This window comes from Candoia aspera, chromosome 4 (genome assembly GCF_035149785.1).
Source record: "Candoia aspera isolate rCanAsp1 chromosome 4, rCanAsp1.hap2, whole genome shotgun sequence".
Classification (NCBI taxonomy): domain Eukaryota; kingdom Metazoa; phylum Chordata; class Lepidosauria; order Squamata; family Boidae; genus Candoia; species Candoia aspera.
The window spans coordinates 10016465-10035393 of NC_086156.1; the positions used below are offsets into that span (position 1 = coordinate 10016465).

At 39.2% G+C, this 18929-nt stretch overlaps 1 protein-coding gene across 2 annotated transcripts in view; it reads right to left on the minus strand.

Annotated features, from left to right (window-relative positions):
• Positions 1-18929, minus strand: part of ESYT2 (extended synaptotagmin 2) — a 66240-nt gene that overhangs the window by 20306 nt on the left and 27005 nt on the right. For both annotated transcript variants that reach the window (XM_063303394.1, XM_063303393.1), the window contains exons 7-13: positions 17956-18011; positions 12151-12271; positions 10719-10895; positions 9964-10046; positions 5880-5928; positions 5253-5342; positions 2833-2928 (exon numbers count right to left, since the gene is read on the minus strand). In XM_063303394.1, coding sequence (XP_063159464.1) covers positions 2833-2928; positions 5253-5342; positions 5880-5928; positions 9964-10046; positions 10719-10895; positions 12151-12271; positions 17956-18011 — 672 coding nt within the window. The remainder of the gene's footprint in view (positions 1-2832; positions 2929-5252; positions 5343-5879; positions 5929-9963; positions 10047-10718; positions 10896-12150; positions 12272-17955; positions 18012-18929) is intronic.

Sequence of the window (18929 nt, forward strand, 5' to 3'; positions counted from 1 at the left end):
TGCATTTACTTTCCAAAACAACCACAAAGTATGTTGATTTTTACAATTCATGACCATTTAATTTCTCTACAAGCATCACATTTCTTCAAGGAGATAACAGAGCATGCTAGTCTCTGAAAAGATCAGCAAATTTAGCTAACAAGCGAAACTAATTAACAACTGGAAAATGTAGCAAAAAACAACACACATTCTAAAACCATGCACTTAAAACAAAAAGCTGCATGCTCCTCCATTCCAATGTTAGGGCAAAGTGGGTTTATAAACACCAAGGTTAAAAAAGGGTCATTTTTTTTTAAAAAAAGGATAATATACACGTAACACCTGAGAACTCACAAATAGTGCTCTATAGAGTGAGGTAGTATTTTCACAAAAGACTAGTCCCGACGCTCTCCTCTCTTTTAAGTATCCACACCCAAACTTTCCCTCGTAGATACTCTTTAGGAAAATGGAAATGGAAGGAGAAAGCAGAAAGTGATGGCATTCGGGCAGTCTGGGTGCTCAAGCAGCTTTACCGTTAGCATTGTTACAGAAAAGAGTCAAAGGCAGTGTTTCTCAACCTTGGCCGCTTGAAGATGAGTGGACTTCAACTCCCAGAATTACCCAGCCAGCCATTTTCATCTTCAAGCGGCCAAGGTTGAGAAACACTGGTCAAAGGAGTCTGAATGATAAACCAGCAGCAGTTTTCTCCACTATTGACCTAGCTTCATCAGCATGTTGAGGGCAACATCTTTCTCCTATTGCAATACTGTGCATTTTAGCTGGAAATACCACTTGCATAACAAAATCACACGATCTTTCAGTAATGGCTTTTTAGCATACTTTTATAGTATCTCTTTATACATACATTAATAAGGTTGCTGCCACTGTAAATGAAGAAAAAATAAAATATTTTCCAAACATAGAGAAGTTGTGCTCTAATCATGGACAATCTATAGATCATCTGGGCAAAGAGGAAAGTTCCATTTCTGCAAGTTAAATATGATATACTGTCAGGTGTTATACAATGAGATCCACTATTACCCATTGTTTTTTTTTTTTCCAAATAAAAAGTTCCGGGGCATAAAATGAAAGTAAGACTGTAACACAAATACAATAATGAACCCAAGATTTCACCTCATGCATTGCAGAGAGGCTCTCAGGTCACAGGCTGCCCAACACAAGTCTAGATAAATACTAACTGGCATAGTAAGAATTGCAACATCAGCCCTCAACAAATCCTTCCAAAGGACTTCCCTTAACTGGGATGTTATTCCCAGGCTGACAAGAGTTGCCCACTTCATTATTTACCACTGATCCATGACTCCAGGATAGACAGGCCTTTTCTCTAGGGGCCATAAGACAGTGATATGATTCATCTTCTTGGAGGACTGGGTTTTATTTATTCCAGTCTTGAATAAGATCCTCTAATAAAAAAGATGGAAAAGGAATCCCAGCTTGTGGATCATTCATTAGAATACTTTTTATATTATTTTCTTCATAAGTTACCTAATTTGGAAAGGTTTGTGTTCATTCTGGATAGGATTATTTACTGTAAAAAATTATTAAAGGGAAGAATAGAAAAGCTTCACCAGAACAAGTTTTTAAAATATTACCAATCAACATCCTATATATATATACACTAACATCACTGTTACCACCTTTACCTAAAATTTGCAAGGAATTCTGTTTTAGAAATGGCTAGGTCATTATTAGAAAGTTTCATAAAGTCCACTGATTCTTGTTTAATATTTTATCTTCAAATTACATTAGTCAACTTCCTTGGGGGTTTCCTTCCTAAGAGCAAGATGAAGAAAACAATCATATGCTTCATTACAAACGTACCTGAAAAAATCTTTTTGGGCTTTTTTGAGGATCATTCATTACTATTTACTTAGTCCTGAATAGATGGTTATTAAAGACATACCATTACAGCTTAAATCTATGGAATTCTCCATGAAGCACTCCAATTATACATATCTGGCCTCCAGCTATATATATATATCTTTAAAGATATACAAGTGAAAAATCTGCACAATCCGAATAGTGTGTGTGGGCACATTTTATTTTTACAGAATGAAAGGTTTTCCACAGCTATTTTGGGAGCTGCTATTTGGGAACAGTAAACAGAAGTTTTCATTATATGTTCGTAAGCATATGTGGGAAAGTATTCACACCAACCCTAGCTGGATCAGACTCACAGCAACCTTGCTCAAACATTTATGTTTATGAAAAATAGTCTAGAACTGCAAAAAGTCATTTTCATTAGCAACTCATAACATTAGAAGCTGATTTCAGGTTAACTCAGCTGATTTGCTACAACGATGCATGATTCTTCCTTGCTCAGATCATCCTCCTATATTCTCCTGTTTGGATCTTAAAATTTTTATAGTAAATGAGATTCCATTCACAGAAGGAAAGGCGGTGATTAAATGCAAATATGCAAGTATATGTCTATCGGACCACAGCTCTAGATTTAGAAGCACACAAATATAAACCTTGCAAATGTTCAGCCCCGAATCAAGCAACTATTCATTCATTTGAAGGTGGAATTGACCAACTGTCTACTTCTCTTTTACAGGACTGTCCACAAAATTTGTTTAGAAGATTACCACATCAATAAATGCTGTAAATTTATTGTAAATTTAAAAGGCATTGTTCTGTAAACATGATTAGAATACTGACTCAGCAAAATAAAATCAGCCATAAGGTATGTTTGTCATAGAAAATGGAATGCATGAGAAGTAATTAAAATAATGTGAATTACTGAGGCAAAGTGGCACAGTAGTAAGCAATGTGTGACAGAAGAAAATTAAGAATCATTCAAGAGGAGATTCATTATCACCAAAAACTTACTGGCAGATTTCTTGCTGAATCCAAATAAAGAATAAGCAGTGCTGACGAAAGCCCATCGTCGGCTTGATCTTTATCAGCTCTAATGCTTTTTAGCACCTAAAATCACAAAAGTATCATTAAAAACTTTAGTTTTGTGCATCATCTCTAACTAAAAAGAAAGGAAGTTATAAACTGCAAATTAGATAATTAAAGTGTTTTTTTTTAAAATCCATTCAGTTGTGTCTGATTCTCGGAGACTGCCTGGACAAATCCCTACAGTTTTCTTGGCAAGGTTTTTCAGAAGTGGTTTGCCACTGCCTTCTTCCGAGGGCTAAGAGAAAGTGACTGGCCCAAGGTCATCCAGCTGGCTTTGTACCTAAGGCAGGACTAGAACTCACGGTCTCCCGGTTTCTAGCCTGATTCCTTAACCACTACACCAAACTGGCTCTCAATTAAAGTGTAACCATACATAATAATTTAAAATCTATTACTATAATATCTTCTATATCAAAGAACGAGAGAGCCAACAGCTTTCTAAAAGTAAAATGTTTTAACTACAGTATTTCAAAACATAACCAAGCTAGGTATGATTAGGGATTTCTTATCTGAAAAGGAATTCTGCAACATGGGAATGTTTTCACAGCATTATTTTTTGCTGTCAATGCTATTTCTAAATGACCATGGAGTTATTTTTCAATATTAACTCTTAGGCATGTAAGAAATGATATGAAAAGCAACATTTCATTTTTTTATATATAGTAATTTTATTAAAGATTATAATTACAACGGTAAAAATTCAAACTGAAAAAGATAGAAGAATAAAGAGTAGAAGGTGCAGAAGCAAAAGAAAAAAGGGGGGAAATAGAGAAATAGAAAAGGAAGAAAAAATAAGAATAGTAAAGAAAAAGAAAAGAAAATATATAAAGAAGTGACTTCCCATCTTCATCACAAGTATAAACAATTTTAGTAACTTATCACCTTCTCTTAAAATACAACAAATGATCTCTTCTTCCCCTATCCCATCTCTTATCTATAAACAAACCCATTAAGCATCATCGTTTCAGTGAAAGTCCATTAAGGGTTACCAGAGATAACATACGTGTTTTAACCTTGATCAAATAAACCAACTTTATATTCCTTCCTTTTATTTCTAACAATCTTATCTTTAGTCCTTTCAAATAATGTCCTAGAACTTGATTTTTCTTTTTTTCTTTGTCCCTTCTCACAAAATTCTTCAGAACATGCCTCTTTTGTAAATCCAGTATAGAAAAATTATGCAGGTCACTCTCTTTGTTTGTTGTTTGTATATCCCTTTTAATTATTAAGACATCAGCCAGTTTTTTCCATGTCATTCTTGTAGCCTGTCATTTTTAAATTCACTTTCAACTCAGTCTCAATCTTGTCATATAGAACTTGTTTCTCTTCCATAACATCTTTTAGACAAGTCTCTCTATAAAGGCAGACACTCTTAAAATTAACTTCTAGGTCCATTGTTCAAATATATCCTTCAATGTTAAAATAGTCTGCTTCGTTCTGTAACTGTAAGTCAAGTTTGAGTGTTCTCCTTTAATTGTAATCTTTAATTCCTTCTAGTTCCCTCTAGTGTCCAATTTTTAAAATCTTATATTTTGAATTTTTTTAGAAAGTAACAATATAAGATTTTAAAAATTGGACAAAAGCATTTTCCCACAGGAAGGATTCTTTATAATTAATTCCAAAATCTTATTTCAAATTTATCTGGATCCTCAGTCCATTTATAACTTTCTAAATTCAAAGGTTTAATCAGCCTTTTGCTGTTTGTTCCAAAAAAAATTTTTTTTTTTAAAGTTCTTAAACTTGTAGTTAAAACTTCTCTTGCTAAGGATTGAAGGAAACTCACCCGGTGTTGTAAAACTTGTCAATCCCAAGGTTTTAATAGCTGAAAAGCAGTTAACAAGCAATTTCTGAAAGTGATTAGAAAAGGAAGTATGCAAACTTAGTATCCTTTCAAAGGTGTCGACCGTGGTTTGAGCAAGAGAGCTATTCCCTCATCTCCCAGAGCTCTAAACCCAGGGGAGACTGTTATCTTGAGGTCTTCTCACAAGGAGCAGCTATCTGGAGCACTTGTGGGCGATCCCAAGTCCTCTCCTTATCCAGAGAGGAATTATTGTCTATCGCCAGCTCTTAATTCTGCCGCAGTTGTCGGCTCCACTTTTTGCAGAGCCGTCTTCAGTCCACCATTTCTTCCCCAGAAGCAGAAAAGCAACATTTCCTAATGGAGCCCATTATTTTTGACCTTCTAGGAGAATTTTGGATTTTTGTACCTAAACAAGTTTTTGCTTTTATCCTGTTCTTCTTGAAACAGAGGATGTGGATATGAATCTGGATAATCAAACCTGTAAAGATATATATTTTAATGACAGCCTCTTCAAATACAGAAAAAAAAGAGTATACAAACATACCTGGTCAAGATTCTCAGTAGTAGGCTTCAATGTGAGCCATTCGAGTTTTAAGTGCAATTTTCCTTTGGAGACTTCATCCAAAGTAAACCACTGTAATGAAAGTCAATAAAGGGTGATAAGAACCAAAGTCATTTGCTGATGAATTAACCTACGCTGCCATAAATTCCTGGACTAGGGCAAATAGGGACACTTAATATGAAAACAGCTAAAGACACTGTAGCTGGCAGAAAATAGGTAACCACTTCGTAAAATAGACATGAGTTGTACTGATTTCTTGCATTTCATCCACAAAACTGTAGTAAAATTATTTCATAATAAAACATATCCATCGACTTTTGAAAATTAAGCATCTGAAAATTTACCTCAAAACACATTTAACAGGAACTAACCATCCCTCTCCTAGTCGTTGCTTGGAATTAATTACTACTAACTAGTCCACTCCCATGGCTGATGTCTTTGATTTCACTTGTTAACACAGGCTGTTACAATGAACTGAGGAAATCTATTCAAGGAAAACTGAAGACTTTGTTGAAATTGTATACCAGATCCAGTGTATGATTAAGCACTGCAGTTTTATTGTATGAGCTTGCCCTGTCACGGTCCTCCCAAGAGTGAACAGAGGTTTACCTCATCTAAGTGACGTTCCTTTTCAACTTCAGTTAGGTCTATCAGCAGGCTAAAAAACATAACACAATGCATTAGAATACCATTATCTGAGCTACAGAATCTGAAGCTGGAGTTTTATAGCAGCAAAAGGTGAATACAGTAGAAAAAAACTGATGAACTACCCAAACATGCTCATGCTCTTCTTATAATAACCAATAAGTAGAACTGAGATAATATCTAAATGCTAATAGGGCAGAAGGCAATTCTGAACAACAAAAGGGGATTTGTTAATGAGGTATGAAATAAAGGTTATCTTCTTTTAAGAACTATGAATAAGGTGGTAGGATTTGCTGCAGAAAAGTTTAGGTCCTTGAAGCCAAATAAGATGTGCGGGGCAGGAGGGGGGGGGAGGCAAGGATAAACCTTTCTACAGTTGTCTATTTCTTAGCCATATATCCGATAGTTGAGCCAAACTTATATTCAAGATGAAAAAGAAATAGCACACAGTAATTAGAGCTATGAACTGCTATCTCTACTGCAATCAATACTGCTTTGCTTCCTTTTTCAGATGGTAACAACATTTCTATGCCCTTGTTGTTTATTCGTTTAGTCGCTTCCGACTCTTCGTGACTTCATGGACCAGCCCACGCCAGAGCTTCCTGTCGGTCGTCAACACCCCCAGCTCCCCCAGGGACGAGTCCGTCACCTCTAGAATATCATCCATCCATCTTGCCCTTGGTCGGCCCCTCTTCCTTTTGCCTTCCACTCTCCCTAGCATCAGCATCTTCTCCAGGGTGTCCTGTCTTCTCATTATGTGGCCAAAGTATTTCAGTTTTGCCTTTAATATCATTCCCTCAAGTGAGCAGTCTGGCTTGATTTCCTGGAGGATGGACTGGTTGGATCTTCTTGCAGTCCAAGGCACTCTCAGAATTTTCCTCCAACACCACAGTTCAAAAGCATCGATCTTCCTTCGCTCAGCCTTCCTTATGGTCCAGCTCTCGCAGCCATATGTTACTACAGGGAACCATTGCTTTAACTATGCGGGCCTTTGTTGTCAGTGTGATGTCTCTGCTCTTAACTATTTTATCGAGATTTGTCATTGCTCTTCTTCCAAGGATTAAGCGTCTTCTGATTTCCTGACTGCAGTCAGCATCTGCAGTAATCTTTGCACCTAGGAATACAAAGTATTCACTGCTTCTACATTTTCTCCCTCTATTTGCCAGTTATCAATCAAGCTGGTTGCCATAATCTTGGTTTTTTTGAGGTTTAGCTGCAAACCAGCTTTTGCACTTTCTTCTTTCACCTTCATCATAAGGCTCCTCAGTTCCTCTTCACTTTCAGCCATCAAAGTGGTATCATCTGCATATCTGAGATTGTTAATGTTTCTTCCAGAGATTTTAACTCCAGCCTTGGATTCCTCAAGGCCAGCTTGTCGCATGATGTGTTCTGCATACAAGTTGAATAGGTAGGGTGAGAGTATACAGCCCTGCCGTACTCCTTTCCCAATCTTAAACCAGTCTGTTGTTCCGTGGTCTGTTCTTACTGTTGCTACTTGGTCGTTATACAGATTCTTCAGGAGGCATACAAGATGACTTGGTATCCCCATACCACTAAGAACTTGCCACAATTTGTTATGGTCCACACAGTCAAAGGCTTTAGAATAGTCAATAAAACAGAAATAGATGTTTTTCTGAAACTCCCTGGCTTTTTCCATTATCCAGCGGATATTGGCAATTTGGTCTCTAGTTCCTCTGCCTTTTCTAAACCCAGCTTGTACGTCTGGCAATTCTCGCTCCATGAACTGCTGAAGTCTACCTTGCAGGATCTTGAGCATTACCTTACTGGCATGTGAAATGAGTGCCACTGTTCGATAGTTTGAACATTCTTTAGTGTTTCCCTTTTTTGGTATGGGGATATAAGTTGATTTTTTCCAGTCTGATGGCCATTCTTGTGTTTTCCAAATTTGCTGGCATATAGCATGCATTACCTTGACAGCATCATCTTGCAAGATTTTGAACAGTTCAGCTGGGATGCTGTCGTCTCCTGTTGCCTTGTTATTAGCAATGCTTCTTAAGGCCCACTCAACCTCACTCTTCAGGATGTCTGGCTCTAGCTCACCGACCACACTGTCAAAGCTATCCCCGATATTGTTATCCTTCCTATACAGGTTTTCTGTATATTCTTGCCACCTTTTCTTGATCTCTTCTTCTTCTGTTAGGTCCTTGCCATCTTTGTTTTTGATCATACCCAATTTTGCCTGGAATTTACCTCCAATGTTTCTAATTTTCTGGAAGAGGTCTCTTGTCCTTCCTATTCTATTGTCTTCTTCCACTTCCGCGCATTGCTTGTTTAAAAATAATTCCTTATCTCTTCTGGCTAAACTCTGGAATTTTGCATTTAATTGGGCATATCTCCCCCTATCACTGTTGCCTTTTGCTTTCCTTCTTTCTTGGGCTACTTCTAGTGTCTCAGCAGACAGCCATTTTGCCTTCTTGGTTTTCTCTTTCTTTGGGATGTATTTTGTTGCCGCCTCCTGAACAATGCTGCCAACTTCTGTCCAGAGTTCTTCCGGGACCCTATCTACTAAGTCCAGTCCCTTAAATCGATTCTTCACCTCCACTGCATATTCCTTAGGAATATTAGTGAGCTCATATCTAGCTGATCTGTGGGTCTTCCCTAATCTCTTTAGTCTGATCCTAAATTGTGCAAGAAGAAGTTCGTGATCTGAACTACAGTCAGCTCCAGGCCTTGTTTTTACCGACTGTACAGATGTCCGCCACCTTTGGCTGCAAAGGATGTAATCAATCTGATTTCGGTGTTGTCCATCTGGTGAAGTCCATGTATAAAGCCGTCTCTTAGGTTGTTGGAAGAGAGTGTTTGTTATGCAGAGTGAATTGTCTTGGCAAAATTCTATCAGCCTGTGTCCTGCTTCGTTTTGTTCTCCCAGGCCATACTTACCTGTAATTCGAGGTGTCATTTGACTGCCCACCTTAGCATTCCAGTCTCCTGTGATGAAAATAACATCTCTTTTAGGCGTGTTGTCCAGTAGGTGCTGCAGATCCTCATAGAACTGCTCTACTTCAGCTTCTTCAGCATTTGTGGTTGGGGCGTATATTTGGATCACTGTGATGTTAGATGGCTTGCCCTGAATTCGAATTGAGATCATTCTATCATTTTTTGGGTTGTATCCAAGCACTGCTTTAGCCACTTTACTATTAATTATGAAGGCTACTCCATTTCTTCTGTGGTCCTCTTGTCCGCAGTAGTAGATCTGGTGGTCATTTGATGTGAAGTGGCCCATTCCAGTCCATTTCAGTTCACTGACGCCCAGAATGTCTATCTTTAATCTTGACATCTCACCAATAACCACATCCAATTTGCCCTGGCTCATAGATCTTATATTCCAGGTTCCGATGGTGTGTTGATCCTTAGAACATCGGATTCGCCGTTCACCACCAGCACCGTCGGCCGCTAGCCGTCCTTTCGGCCTTTGAGCTAGCTGCGTCATCACGTCTGGGGCTAGTTGAGCTCATCCTCTGTTCCTCCCCAGTAGCATTTTGACCATCTTCCGACCTGGGGGTCTCATCTTCCGATGGTATACCGACATATCTCTGGTTGTACTGATCCATTTAGTTTTCACGGCAAGAATACTGAGGTGGGTTGCCATTACCTTCCCCAGGGATCGCATTTAGTCTGACCTCTCTGTCATGACCTTCCCGTCTTGGGTGGCCCTTCACGGTTTAGCTCATGGCATCATTGAGGTGCTCAAGCTCCAGCACCACGACAAGGTAACGATCCTTTGCTGAAGTTCTATGCCCTAAATATTGACAATTTGAAGGTACAGAATTTTGCGATAATGGAAATACACTGGCATTTGGAAATGTATTCCCCAGCCAGCATGGAAGTTGAAGTCCAGACATCTTAAAGTTGCCAAGGTTGAGAAACACTGTTATTAGTCTGCTAGCTTCTTTCTTGCCTTTTAGAGCTTACCTCTACTCCTCTTTCATTTATGGACTGATCTGGATAGTGGGATTCCAAGACAGGATTTCAAATTAAAAAAAAAAAAGGACATGCAAACATACCTGTTAAGATGGATGGCACTTACCTTCCTAGAAAGTCATCCTTGTCTGGATCTTCATCAAAGAGTTCAATCTCTAGGTCTTGTCCTGGATGTTCATAGACTAAGGCCTGAAAATATAACAAACAAGAGCAAGATAACCAATTCAGCACAAATGTATGACATGTCTTACAGCCCCTTTAAATTAGGCAAAACCATTCAGATTATTTTCAAATGTACTATGGTTTCTCTCCAATGTGATTTAAAATATAGGAAGCCTCTTTCCTCTGTGAGCTCAGGGCAATACACATGGGATTTCCCCCTCAATTTACCCCTAGAAAACTTGTAAAGGTAGACTGGGTCCATTATTTTATCTCAGCCTGAAGTCATCCAATGAACTCTAAACAGGAACTTGAATCTGGGTCTCTCTTGCCTCAGTCCAGCATTGTTTATTATATGCTTGTATTCCCTCCAAAGCATTCGTTTACTAGCATTTCCACAGTTTTTATGGTACAGATCTATTATGAAATTGCAACTTGCTAGTAAACCACAGCGGAGGAAATCAGAGACACAGGGGAGGGGGAAGAACATGCAGGAGCACAAGGCTCATTTTTATGCTAAACATGGCTTGGTGTTCTATCTGAACTGTTCTACTGAACTGCAACAACAATTTTTCTACCAATAGTTTAAAAATGCAAGTTCATATTCTATATAATAGAATTGTATGACATCAGTCTTGGAGGTTCTAAATGACTTTAATACATTTTTCAAAAGTACACTAATACCGCTCAGTAGTTTCATACCTCATAAACTTCATTCCACTTTGGATTAAGGTTTTCTTTGATGACTTTGCTTTGGAAAATTTGATTTCCCACTCGAATGATTCCATAAGGGTCAGACTTTCCCTTAACGAGTCCCTTTAAGTAAGTATCTTTTCCCTCAAGATCCTGAGCTTCAGTGAAGTGTATTCTTAGTACACCCTGACAAGAGGCAAGAAAAGCTGTCCATCACACAACATTCAGCAGTAGGGTGTCATCAGCATAACTGAATGGAATGTCCTAATGACTTCTATAAAGATAGAATGGAAACTCAGTTGATTTTTTAAACTTTTTACTTTGGAGACTAGAGTCTGGTATAATAGCACTTTGTAGTTATGGATGGCTAAAACTATGTAGGTAGGTAGTAACTAAATAAGTAAAGGAACAGTTCCTGCTAATTGTCCAAACTGCCAAATACATGACATGCTACAATTTTAGTTAACCTTTTCTGCATTATGATACTTTGATATTGGTGTTTTTGAGCTTTTAATAAAGAAATATGTACAATAAGCAACAGCAACAGGGTCTTCAGGGTGTGTGTATGTGTGCTTGTGTCAAAAACATCGGGATGCAGCCGTGGAACTGAAGCTCTCCCTTGTCCTTTGTACACATGTGCAACATCAACATGTGCACTAAAGGGGTACGGTTCAATTACAACACTGCAATTACCATCTGTACTTTTCTGACGCCCCCCCCCTGCCCCGTGGACATTGCTGAGCACTAGGATAAAGGAGGAAAAAAAATTCATGGAGATAAGCAGTCATTTATTTTGTATTACTTAAATATATGTCATGATTTTAATAGTAGTAGGAAATGAGTACTGCAGCAAAGCAATTTCTAGATTCATCTGAAAACTCAACTACAAGCAGAAACCAATAAAACCAAACCCGTTACATCTTACAAGCCTTCAGAAAGGAGTCACTTCTCCATGGTTTCTTCCAGGCTGCCATGGAAATGTCTGGATGGAGGGGAACCACTGGAATTAGCAATTCTTAAATGAAGTGGAAGAATCCACCCAACTGGCTACAACCCTATGGTGTCCAGACAAAATCCCAGTGGCGTAGGAAGTAGAAGAGATTTTCTGCTGTTGTGAAATGTAATGGTCCAAAAATCACTTAAAAGCCACAAAACAAATTGTTATCTAGCTTCTAGAAATTTTTTGCCTGTTCAGTATCTAGATTCTAGGCTCTTTTACAGTAATTATTGTCAGAAGTTGTTCTGCAAACACTCTGAAAAACAAACACTGTGTTATGTCACAATATTATGTTAAAAACTGTATTTTATATATTTATTGACTGGTATTATTTATGATTTTATTGAATTTTAAATTGTTTTTATTGTGAACACCCAGAGTCCCCCGTGCAGGGGAGATCGGCGGTCATAAAAATAAGTAAAATAAAATAAATAAAAACCTTACCTTTGGTATAGGGAACCGCAACTGAGCAATCTGCACATCACTGACAAGAGGAACAGTGATTCGATTTGGAAGCACTAGATAATTAGATATTATATCTAGTATTATAGTGTCTGATAATCCACTATGTGAAGAAAACACCAACAAAGTTATTGTAAGATTAGCATTAATTATACATGCTGCCACTATCAAAACAATTACATGCAATCCACACTGACTAACACATAGCAAGGCAGGAAAATAAATATCCAAGTTGAAATTTCTCTATTTCAGTTTAACTCCCTGATCAATCTAATCACTGTTTTTTATGGAGTTGTCTGGGATGTTAAGTCAGCAATACATTCATTCTTCCAACACATTTTTATCGTCTGTTCTAAAAACCAGCAATATGATTTACAAAATCTCCAACAAGTCTACCTATAAAAACACTTCTTCTTCAAATCTGAATTAATTCCATGGTCCTCTTTTACAGACTTCTGTGATTACTTTATATGGTTTCCAGTGTTGCATAAAAGAGGCTACAAAGATAAACCAGACAAGACGATCTGCTTGTCTCTATTATTTAGGAATGCTGATTTGTTTTTAGCTGCAGAGGGATGAAAACAGCAGCTACAATCAACGTGTTAAAAAGGATAAGTTAAATCATAGCTAAGGAGCATCCCAACCCATCTCCCTTTCCTACAGAATATTTTCAGGAGAGGGGGGAATTTTTGCACAGCCCTAATGATGCTGATGATTTGCTTTTACAAATGATCCAAAAATGGAAGTAATTACTGTAAACCCCAAAGCATGTATGAATCTCATCAATACCTTTCATCACCACAAGATGGAAACAGCAGTTTAGAGTAAGAGGGATGGCCTTATTATAGCTGTATAAACCTTATTCATTCCTTTCTGCATTACCTTTCATCGTAATATGAGTATAAACGACTACTGACTAGATCAAAAGGTTCCTTATTATGGATTTCTGTTTTCTACATTGTAAATCGATAAAACAGATGTTAGGTTAACATAAACCATACGTAAAAGATATTATTTTGTTTTTAAAGGCCAAGCTCAGGCAAAACAGCAAATAAAACGTGCTGTCAATTTGACTACAATATGCTGTCTGCCTGCCTGTGGCTGGAAATCACATCAATTTGCTCCCTTTGGGCTGCCATCTTGTTTACAGCAAATATTATAAAGTTAAATTAACAAATATTATAAAGTTAAATTAATATATGGGCATTCAACTATTCAAGTATTTTTTTCTTATCACCTTTTTTGGATGGGGCGTGGGGGAGGGAAAGAAAAATGCTATGAATTGTCTCCAGATGAGGAAATAGAAGTCAATCCATTAATTCTAATCAGGATTTCTTTTTATAGAATCAGTATGAAATATGAACACTGAGTCATCTCCTTCCCTGCCCGTAAATACTATCCACAGTTTTCTGATGTCCTGCATCAAGCCAGGAGGGAAAACAATAAAAAGGCTGGGCAAGCCTTCCACTATCTAGACATCCTAAAATAGCTGTCCTTGCAAAATTAGATGTTTTAGTGGTACACACTAGCTGCAAAGAAGCGGAATGCAGAGTGCTGGAGGTGTCTATGTGCACATGTACATTTTGTATAATATAAAAGAGAGGTTATTAACGGGGACAGGGACAGATGAGAGAAAACTGCAAATACTGGGCTCTGTACCTGAAGCTGTCCAGGATTTGCAAGGTACACATTTACAGCAAAAACCCAGCTTAAGAAAACAATATTCGTGTCTAGCTGGTACCATTTCTGCTCAAAGAGCAGCAAGTATCATGGGATTTAAGTTGTTTACATGAAGTGCAGCTAGTTTAATTAAAAAACATGCCTACAGTCTACCCTTGGTTACTTTCAACCAGCTAAATTGATGTTACATAAAAGTACTGACAAATTTTAAACAATATCTGGTACTGGCATAAGAGCAGCTGACAAGAATAAAGACTAATTAAGCGTCACTGTGCTCATAGACACACGCTACCTGCTTCTTTAATCTCACAAAAACAATTGTGCCAGTTTTGATGTTTTACTTATATAAACTATACATAGCTTTAATGATGCATATATTAATTTATAGTAGCACCCAAAGGTGTGCAGTAGACTACTTTAAAGTCAGCTGCATCTTAGAATACTTTAAGGAATCAATCTACCAAGCCTACAGCAGCACAGGGCTGTTAATGAAGTGACCTTCATACTTAAGCATGACAGGGTTAAGTGTCAAATATACCACACTAGGGTCCCATGACCCTCGCTCCTCTGATGAACAGCTGGAAAGATGCAAGTTCCAAGCCCGCCCCCCAGAAACAGTTAAGTATATTTGCTAAATAAAAGACACGTGCCACTTCTAGCTGCCACAACTCATCAGATTAAGCTAGCCTACCAGAAGCAGTACAATTGTGTGCTCAGTCAAACATTGCTAGATCATCAGCAGGTGCTTTGGATGCTACATCTCACTGATAATTCAAAAGAGGCCAGCGGCTGAGCAAGAAGTCACAGTGTATACTTTTTATTTTAAGTGTAATGAAAAGGGCCAGTGTGTAATTATGAAGACGCTTGTACAGAAGTTTCTATCTCTATTGCAGGCGCATCATGATCTGCATGGAAAATTAGACCACCAACACCAAACCCCATACACATCTTGAACTTGAACTTTATCTCTTTAGTACACAGTTGACTGACTATGACTTCCTAACCAATATACTACTCTGGGTGCTACAAGGCCAGATGTCTGATACCCTGCCTCGCCACAATCTATGTCCATTGCTGTGACTCTGGCTTGTTTCAAGTCCAGTCCGCAATGGGCCAGATCAGTTACAATCTGCCTGATCCAGGGTACCCTTGGTTGAACTTTCCCTGCTCTGAGCTTTCCATCCCTGTGGTCATGTTCTTTCATCTTTGGATGGTGCTCTTTGGAAAGCACATGCTGCTGCGAGAATGCCACATAAGATCACATGGCAACTGAAGCACACTTACGATGGCTCAACCTGTGAGGCTCAGGTAAAAAGTGGACTATCAGAGGGCTTCCCAATCTGCACTGGGGCATGCTATGGATGTGTGCTATTCCACTGCCATTCAGTACTATAAGAGATGCCATCATGAGAAAAGTCTTCACAAATAGGTGTGGAATTTGGCCAGGGGATATTCATCACTGACCTTAAATATGCAGTTGACTACAAATACAAGCAAGTACAAACACACCAACAAGCCATCCCACAAATAGTAGGGCATACCATCAGAAATAGCAGTGAAGTTTTTGCTACAGGTTTATTTAGGAAGCTTAATTTCTGTATTTTTATTCTCACTACTGTACCGGCAATGGCCAGATAAAAGCAGAAGATGAAGAGGATATACAGTATATCAACCTAATTAAATATCTGCAACATACTGCAATCACTAAATGCAGCTGATTTTGTTAAGACATGTTATTAAGATAGTGGAAATGTACAGATCAGAGTGTACAGAACAGCTCCATGAGTTAACCTCAAATATTTTCCATTTTGTGTCTGGAAGTGCTCTGACTGCAATGCAAACTGGAACGACTGTTTTTCTTTGAAAGCATGACCCAACTATAGCTTGACAGCTAGAATGAAAATAGCTTTGCGTGCATAAAAACAGTTTTCTTCTGCCTGTTACAGTATTAAAGACGACAACAGATGCTACTGATTCACCCAGAAAACTGAAGTCGAATTTTGTTACTTGTAATTATACAGATCTCTCCCCCATACATATTTTTCAGCAGTCTAAAACGAAAACCCAACCTATCCATTAGTCTGTAGCTCGTAAAATGACTAGCAAGTTTAAAATGCCATTCACAACCCTATATACTGCATCCCTTAACCATTTTACAAACTGTAAGCTTTCATTGGTGTTCCAAGTTAAAATCAGGTATTACACTTGTCTAATTGACCATCATGCACCAAATGTTAACATCTCTGCAATCTTACATATAATTCAACTTATTTGTTTCTATCGGAGGAAATAATGTATTTCTATTATGATCCAGGTGGTTTTTGAGGGACTTAAGAGATCAGATGGGAATAGTCTCCTGGAGGCTTCCTGCTCCCATTCCCACCCTACTCTCCTTTCAGTGATATCACAGGACAAGGTTATGCAGCCCCCAGAATTTGGAATGCCAGGTTGCAACCCATGAGCCTTGCAGCACTCCCCACCTCTGAGGTACAAGTTTCAGCATAGCAGTGGGAATGAGACTGCCGATTCTCATTCCAGAACAGATTATCAAATGCCTTGAACTCGAAGAGGTTCGTATCAGTCAACTGATATGAACTGGTGCCTATATAAAGTGGGGAGTAGCAGCCTTTTAATCTTCCTGAAGCAGGGCAGACAAACGTATGCTGTGCTAAGGGAGTAGGCTCATCCCATATCTTTTAGACTGTGGGCAACAGACAATAGTACCACTGAGGTCTTTCCTCTCCACTTTCATGTCAGGTATTTTGGCAGTTTTCTGTGATATCTAAAGGTTCATTCAGATAACATATGAACTATATCACCTACTGAAACAAAGAGATGCTGCCTTTTTGTTGACAGTGGGAGTCTTAAGGACAGTCCTAATACAGAATACACTATCAGGCTTTTAATTAATTGTTATTCAGGTAGTCCTTGACTTATGATGACAGTTGGAACTGGAATTTCTGTGCTAAGCGATGAGGTCCTAAAGTGCAACCACACTGCTTTGTGACAGCAATCCCTGCAGTCCTGGTTGCTGTTGTTAACTGAATCCCATGGTCATTAGGCAAGGCAGCTTCCTGCCGGCTTCCCACAACGAAGTCACTGGGGAAGCCGTCAGGAAGTTGCAAATCTCAGGGAGCTTCCAAGCAGGCCAGCAGGCAAGTAAGTGGCTACTGCCAGATGCGGGAGGGCACTAATGGGTGTGCAAGGGAGGCATGGTGAGGGTCAGGTAGGGTGTGCAAGAGTGCACAGGGGTCCAAAGGAGGCATGGTGAGGGTCAGGGAGGGTGCACAAGAGTGCACAGGGGTGCAAAGAATGTGCAGTGAGGGTTGGGGAGGGTGCACGAGGATGCAAGGGAGGCACAGCAAGGGTTGGGGAGGGTGAGCAAGGATGCACAGGGGCGCACGAGGGAGGCGTGGCACGGGTCAGTGTGGGGATTCAAGGGAGGCGCGATTGTCAGGGAGGGTGTGCGATGATGTGAGGGAGGCATGGCGGAGGTCAGGGAGGGTGCACAAGGCTGCATTGGGCTGTGCAAGGGAGATGCGGGGAGGGGCAGAGAGGGTCCAAGGGCATGGCGAGGGTCAGGGAGGGTGTGCAAGAATGCAAGGGAGGCGTGGCAAGGGTGAGAAGGGGTGTGTGAGTGGCCAGCACAGTGCGAGTGCAGAGAGGCTGGGGGAGGGTGCATGGGTGGGGGAGACTTACCCCAGTGACTTATAACCTTCCCTGCCAGCTTCCCACTGACTTTCTGGGGAAGTTGACAGGGAAGGTCACAAATGGCGATCATGTGATTGTGGGGCACTGCAACCGGTTGTAAGTGTGAGCCCACTGCCAAGCGCCCAGATTGCAATGACATGACTGCGGGGGTCCTGGGACAGCCAGAACTCCAAGGACTGATCATAACCACCATTCATTCAGCACTGTCATAACTTTGAACAGTCGCTGAACAAATGATCATAAGTCGAGGACCTGCATGTTCCAGAAGCCACTAAAGACTACAATAGAGAACAAATGGAAGATATGCATGTAACTTTTGGCAAAAATCTCATGAACATAAGTGCACACTAAGTTGTACCTATCTATCGAAATAAATCCATTCAATTTTCAGCTTACTTTAGTCCTGGAATATCCAAAAGATTGGTCAGTCCTGTCCAGTTAATTTCCAAAAGCTGGAAAGATATGGAAAACAGTATTAAAATGCTGCTTAAAACGCCTACAACTTAAGAAGCAGGATATGCTGATGGTCAGAAGAATTTCAGCTAAAATTCTAAAACTGAGGAAACCATGTGTTTTCTTCCCCATTAACAAAATGGCTGTCATGGGAGATATACCTAATTAAAAAGCACTGAGGAATGAACGGTTTCAACAACTCCCAGGGGATATTCTCTACTACCCACTTATCTTAGTCTTTTTTCTGAGCAAGATGGGCACACTTCCAATAAACAGACATGAACACACACACACAATAACTACTCAGCATTTTTATGTACTAAGAAACATGAGATGCATCTGAGACCCAGGGGCATGCTTGACAACACAGATGATGTTGATGACTGGCACTCTGCTTTATAGCATGCCAGCTTTTTTTTAAATTAAAGGTTTTTTTTTTAATGTAAACAGATAGAGGCAAAGTGTATGATAGGTGCCAATGGAAGGATCAATGAAACCACTGGCATCTACAAGTTCTACACTGGGGACTTCCGACCAAAGGCCTTGAGCATGAATAACTTGCAAAGGTTAAAATGCTTCTACGATGAAGGCCTGTTCTGTTCTTTATACACTCAAATTAGCCTAAGCTTGAAAGAGAATTTGCAACTTGCAAAAAGCAAGCTTATTTACCAATGTGAACTAAATATAGGACTGTAGAAGTCTGGTAGCTTAAGCAAAATACAAATATGTACAGTCTGTGAAACCTTTAGTGGAAGAAAAGTTATAAGGAAAATGTGATGATTGCTGTCTAAATCACTTTGTATTTGCTAAAGATATTTTAATAAGCATCTAACAGTCATTCACACCATCTTCTGTTACTTTATCACAGTGACAGATTTTATAGGAAAGGCAGGAGATGCCTGACAAAATCTTTGACT